At 36.5% G+C, this 6,775-nt stretch overlaps 1 protein-coding gene across 3 annotated transcripts in view; it reads right to left on the bottom strand.

Moving 5' to 3' along the window:
* Positions 1-325: 325 nt before the first annotated feature.
* Positions 326-6,775, bottom strand: part of stx1a (syntaxin 1A (brain)) — a 90,407-nt gene continuing 83,957 nt past the window's right edge. The window contains exons 9-11 of one of the 3 annotated variants that reach the window (XR_003937148.1): positions 4,672-4,712; positions 3,564-3,674; positions 326-2,823 (exon numbers count right to left, since the gene is read on the bottom strand). Coding sequence is in view for 1 of the 3 variants with exons in the window: in XM_030152649.1 (XP_030008509.1) it covers positions 1,620-1,697; positions 3,240-3,350 (189 nt within the window). In the remaining 2 variants the exon portion in view is untranslated. Of the gene's footprint in view, positions 2,824-3,239; positions 3,351-3,563; positions 3,675-4,671; positions 4,713-6,775 lie in introns of all 3 variants that reach the window. The other 2 variants (XR_003937149.1, XM_030152649.1) reach the window with 2 other exon arrangements.

The following is a 6,775-nucleotide window of genomic DNA, read 5'->3' as shown; positions in this document are numbered from 1 at the left end:
AACCCTTATGTCATCATGAGTATTATTTTATAACATAATAAAATTGGTGAAGTTGGAACGATTAAGAATATCCTTTCATCGTCCTTCAGCTGAGATCTTAACCTTAAAAACGCTCATCACCAAAGTAGAAGAGGAAGTACAAGGTCTGTGGTCTATATGTTTCAAGTAAAAGGAAGTAAAAAGGATGGGTGGAGTAGGTGTAAAGTTAATAGGGACAACCTATAAAAATGTGTGAACATTCGGAAAAGACTAAAAAGTTGGATTAGTGATGTGTAAAACAGGGAGATCAAATGATCACAAAAAAAACCCCAAACATACTATTAGATTTTTTCAGACAAACTTTACTTGAAAAAATACTCAAATTAAACAAACAAAACCATATTATCACAATACAACACAAAGGCAACAAGTTGAGTAGGCAACATGGTAACATCGTTGCAGTCTGTGCATGTCTGATGTGTCACCAGAAAACTGATATGAGAGTCTTTCACTGGGCTACTTTAAATTCATGCTGACATTTTCTTTGACTTGTCAAGTTTTACTCATAAAATTAAACAGATAAGTAGCTTGACAGAAGAATATGCTCTGATTAAAGCTTGGGGTTTATAAAAAGACATACAACAACAAGGGTTTATTACTTACAGACCAGAATTATCAAACCAACCAGACTAGACTCTGTTATAACAGCGAACTGGATTTGAACATACTGGCAGTGTTAGAGAGCTTTTTATCAGTTTACACTTTATACAAAACAAAGACACAGTGGCTAATAAACAAGCACTCATGTTCTCATTTCATCACTCACATTCAACACATTCAGACATGTAGCTACAAATAGACTCACATAGCCTCTTTTACATATATGCATGCACTCACACACTCAACACTAGAGCAACGGTTAGTCAAAATGTTGCACAACTGGTAAGGCCAGATAATAAAGAAGCTTTTTTAAAATCTGGACAACAATATATGACTTTAGAAAAGTTTGGCAGTGTGACGATAGTGTGAAGAGCAAAATATCCAACACCAGTAGAGCTGTCTTATTTCCCTTTTGCAACAGAATATAAAAAACAAAACAAACAAACAAAAAGATCCACTTTGCAGTGAACTAAACCATGCAGGGTTTTTAGGGAGGTAGAGGACATCAGCAAAAATATATAAAAGACGGTAAAATAAAAGTACACGTGTAAATAAACATCTATATATAACGTGGCTTTAAAAACACTGCAGATCAGTGGCCAGTCACTTTGCCTATACAACACAAATAGACATTACGACAAAATAAATGTCATATTTGGAAGTTGGAATGTATTATTATTATTATTATTATTATTATAGTAGTACATATCATTCAAGAATTCAATTTTGGAAACATCATATCTTTGACAACACTCAACACTCAGATAAACAGTTTGCAGCACCACACGTTTACAAAATAGCAACTCATGCGAAAACACCTCTGGCCCCCGTACACTGTATGTAAAATGTCTGTAGAGTACCTTGTGCTAAATATGCAGTTGATTGCATTCATGAAAAAAGTAACTGAAAGGTGTCACTGTTGTGTTTTTGCTCAGGGGTGGATGTAGCTGTGTGTGTTCTTTCCTGTTTGTGGCTTAGGTTTAGCCGAGTGTTCCACCAACGACAGAAGCAATGACAATACCCAAGATCACACAACATATAATAATCATAATTTTCTTCTATTTTGTTTCAACAAAAATAAAAGGACAAAAGAAAAAAAAGTCATCCAAGGCAGCAAATAGGGAACAGAAAAAAAAACATGTTAGAGATATCACTTCAACATTAGTTAAAGGCTTAAAAACATTACATCTGTGACGACAAAATGCAGCACACAAGAAAATCAGAAGCATATACTACAGTCTGAGCAGAGACAGTTCAGTTTGAATGTATTTAATCACATGGGTGGAGTGTGACTGTGGCTTCTGTTCAAACCACGAGGTCTAAAATTGTCTCCGTCTGATGGTGAAAAGTTACATGCAGTGCAACGACAAACGTTCACAAAAATGTTCATCGTGCACATGACAAAGATACAGCACAGACACAAAGCAAAGGCTGTTTTACAAGAGGCTCTTTTTACACGGACCATCAGAATTCAAGGGTGTGAATATTAAGACAATTACTTTATATTAGATATTTTTAACACTGACGTTTATTTTCACTTGGGGGGGTGTTCTTGCAAAAAAAACCCCAAAAAACAACAAAAGTCAGATTATAGAGTGCATAATCTGAAAGGCTACATAATTGTTCCTTCTGTCAGTAATTAACCATCAGTATAATGCAGTATAATGCTCAGTATAATGTAAGAGATGGGGCCAAAGCATTTCCACGTTTTTGTATGTACAATACATATAAAGTTACAGTAGTGAAAGAATGAAAAGTGCTTCCTTGCTGAGGAAAGACATACTTATCACAGACAACAGAATTAGAAGAAAAGGAAAGAAGCTGGAACACACTGATAAAGTCACATATAAACATGTAACACTCTGACTTTATCACTGTGCTCCAGCATTCTGTCTTTTCCTCTAGTGAATTGAAGGTATTTAAAACAATGAACCCTTGAAAGAGAGTTTCCGCAAATTATAAGCATCTATTGAAAAATTGTTTTCCGTGCATACTGTTGAAGCTGCTGATGAACAGTTGAAGAGCGCCTCTCTGTGTTTATCAAACGGCCCAACGAGGGCGGCACCACTTCCTGTACTGTCTACTCTGTTTACATTTCTTGGATTCCTAACTGAGTCCAACTGCGAGGGAAATAATGAGGATGCACAGACACACTGCAACACAGCCTCCTATTAGGATCACCTTCTGGATGGGGCAGATTGGAGAGAAGAGCAAAATAAGAAATATGTAGTGGTCATACAAGAGAATAAATGAAAACCAGAAGGAAGGAAGGAAGGAAGGAAGGAAGGAAAGTTCTTAGAGAGAAGGTTAAAGCTGTGTGTTACGTGTCATTAGACATATTAACCAAGAGGGGGCACAGTTGTTCCACTGTGTTGCAAGTTGTTAAAGGAAGCAACAAAAGGATCTATTTTAAAGTTTTTTATTTGGTCAGTTAGCCTTATAACCTAGTATATTGAATAGCCCTGAAGGTAAAATGCAACACACTGCACATGCACAACAAAGCACACTGCAGACAACCACTACACATGCCATGCGCCAAAAATTTTCTTACAAGTCTTTGGAGTTACATGCATTATTATTTTGCTGTGTATGTGACTCACCCTCCGGGCTTTACTCTGGTATTTAACCGCCTTCTTAGTGTCTGATACTGCCCGCTCCACATAGTCTACTGAGTGCTCCACATTGTACTCTATGCGGTCTATCATTTCCCCCTAGGAGAGGTTAGTTACAGAGGAGGTGGGAAAAAGGGCAGATGTGTAGGCAGGAGGAGGAGATGTAGATGAAGAGGAGGTGGAGGACACAGGAACGATGCAACAAGGGGGAGTAATGTGGGAAATGGGAGGGATGGAGAAAGGGAAGCAGAGAGAGGGAAAGGAGGAGAAAAACACGAGTCAGTTTTCAGATTGAGAACATTGACATCTCACCTTTTTGCTGGTTTTCTTGAACTTTTTGCATTTTGGGATGTTCTCTTTTGCGTGCTCCACATAGTCTTTGGCCCCCAACACACTCCGTTCAATGTTGTTCACCAGGCCACCCTGCATAAAAAAAAAGGGAAAGTGTCATCATGGTGTTAATGTCAGCAGAAATCATGGTTAGCAGTTTTAAAATGCTAGAAAATAAATACTTCTTTATTTTCTTATTGTATTAATATGACCATTTTTGAGCACTATTTATGATCATTACCTACTAGAAATAATCCAAAAAGCGTTTAAAACAGGGGTGTCAAATATACAGTCAATGGGCCAAAAAAGGATCCAATCTGGCCCATTGGATGTATTTGTGAAATTCAGAAATTACACTGAATATATTAACAATCAAGGGTGTCAAAATCATTTTAGTTCAGGGGCCCAATCAGATCTCAAATGGGCCAGACTAGTAAAATACTATCGTAACAACCAACAAATAATGGCAACTCTAAATTTCTCTCATTGTGTTGTGCAAAAATGCAAAATTGCAAGAAAATGTTTGCATTTACAGACAGTGAATAACGTGAACAAATATGAACAACCTGAAATGTCTTAACAGAAGTAAGCACACTTTTAACAATATTCTGCCTGTTACTAAATGTTTTGTGCCTTTGCAGATCCTCTGTGAACTGTAAGTTGTAGTACATATGTATAAATGATAAACTGAGGCATAATATTGTTAAATTTGCACTTAAAAAAAAAAAAGAAAGAAATTCCAGGTTGTTTGTGGTTGTTCATGTTATCATTATATTTTTAGAAGATCCTTTGCAGATGTAAAACATTTTCATAGTGTAATTTTATTTTTTTCACTCTCAAACATAGAGAAAAGCTTGGAGTTGACATTATTTATAGATTATTATGCTATTGTTCAACTGGTCTGGCCCACTTGAGATCATATTGAGTTATGTGTGGCCCCGGAACTAAAATGTTTGATACCCCTGGTTTAAAAATTACAAATCAGTAGTCAAGTTAGTTGAAATAAAGTAATGTTTGCAGCTCTCACTGCATGCACTGCAACAATGATTTTTAAAATAAAAGAGAAATTAATGAATCACAGGCAAATTACCTTGTCGTACTACAAGAGGAGCGCTGTTCTCTGCTTTACAACTTAGAGTCATTGATGTGGCGACAGTGTTGTGTTGTTGAATGGAAAAAAAAGAGGGAAAAACAACAGAGAGCCAAGCTGAGAAAGGCAGAATTAACAAACCGACTGGAGCAGAATCTCATGATGTGGAACAAAGGCAGTTAACAGAGGAAGCATTAGTTAATTTCATTGTTTATATTAATTGCTGATATTTGTTTGCATGGCAATAGATTAAAGGAATACACACAATCACAGACAATATGACCAAATTATAAGACATTTATGCAATTATTACACCCACACCAAAGACATCAAGAGGAGGCTGTTGTGTTGTCATTGTTATTCATATTTCATATTTGTCATATTTTCTTCTTCATGCGTTTGCTCTTTTGGATTCCCTTTTGCAAATTTCAGAGGAGGCAAACAGTTCATCTCTGCAGGGGTTCAGCCCACACACTTGTATATCACACATACGAGGAGCAGGCTTACAAATTCACCTGAAGCTCTTCATGTTACCCACAGAAACAAAGCCAGTATTACACTCGGGGACAGAGCTCCACAGAGCCTATATACATAAAAACCTACATATACATCATCAATACAAGCATGTTACCTCAGTGGATGATGCAACTTCTCTTGTAAAATGTGACTGTGAAAAGCCACAGTCTCTTTATCATCCGGGGTTTTCTTGAAATTAAATAATACACCAATGAAAAAGTGCTGTTAAGTAGCCAACCTCTAAGTCCAACTTGTCAGATTTCCAGCTGAGTAATAAGTTATGTCAAATACTAGCCGATCCCAATAGCAGACAACCACCAAAATACTAATTCTTGGTCCAAAACTAATTGCTCCCACAGTTTCTGTCAAAATTCAAGATATTTGCAAACAGTGAACCAGATGGAACTGAAAACATAACCTCCTTCCAACTCAACTCTTTTGGCACAGATACATTTAGAGTATAATTTACACCACAACACTCAATATAACTTGTACTGTGTGTGTTAATAAACAGATTTAATAGCAGAGGTTATGAAAGTATACACGGTCATTACTCAAGTGCAAGTACAGATACTTGTTTAAAAGGCCCAAAAGAGTAGTCTTGCATGTCTAGACCTACCTACACACTTTGTAAGCTCTGTACCAGTGCTGTAGATAGATATAGAACCCTCCTTTTGTAAAAGTTATATGGGTTGCTTGACTAGTTATTGGGTGGCGAGGAACAGAAGATGTTGTGATGATGCATTTGCAAAATAATGTTTGGAGACCAGGTTGTTTTGGTGCATAATGTGTGCGTAAGGAAGTGTTGGGATATAAAAATGAAAAATTTCCCATAAAACAAAATGACTCATAAAAAGATATTTGTCAAATTATTTTCAGGGTGCTGTAATTCAGAGGTTGTTGTTTTTTCAGGAGCAGAACGTGTGGAAGGAAGGGCAATGACAATCCTGGCGCTACGTGATGGAAATACCTACCTTCATTTTGGGGGGGGTACTTCCACTGAGCCAGACTACAATAAAAGTGAAAAATGTTTCTACATTTCTACTGGCTATTTCTGTACAAAACTAACTGAATTTCCATGTCAGAACCATAACCGGTACCCTTATAGTCTTACTCAAACCCATTGGTCTTGTCCACACTGTATATTTTAAAACTTTACCTTACTTGTTTATTCTCTATCCTACTTGTTTATTTATTTTATTTATTCTCTTTTATTTTTTTTTTTTTACTGCATGCTTCTTACCTACTCCGTGTTCTATGTATGCACCAATCCACTGAAGCAAATTCCTAGTAATGTGAACCCTGTTTGTTCTGATTCTGATTCAATCTCAGACAACTCATTTAATAAATAATGTCTTTTCTTTATGGTTAAGGCTCACTCTTTTGTCTGTTTTACTTTTATGTTGCAATACTATCATGTGTGACATGCACTATTCTATACAGCAAGGAGTTGTTTTTGAGTGCTCTTGTGCAATCCATGTGGACTGAAGCTGGCATTGATACTTAGCTGGTGTGCAATGATTCAAGACAATAAAAAAAATACTGTATTACAAGCAAATGCCTTCAGAATTACAGTGAAACTTTACTA

This window comes from Sphaeramia orbicularis, chromosome 13 (assembly GCF_902148855.1).
Source record: "Sphaeramia orbicularis chromosome 13, fSphaOr1.1, whole genome shotgun sequence".
In the NCBI taxonomy this organism is placed as follows: Eukaryota; Metazoa; Chordata; class Actinopteri; order Kurtiformes; family Apogonidae; genus Sphaeramia; species Sphaeramia orbicularis.
This window is presented reverse-complemented; position numbering and strand designations above follow the sequence as displayed.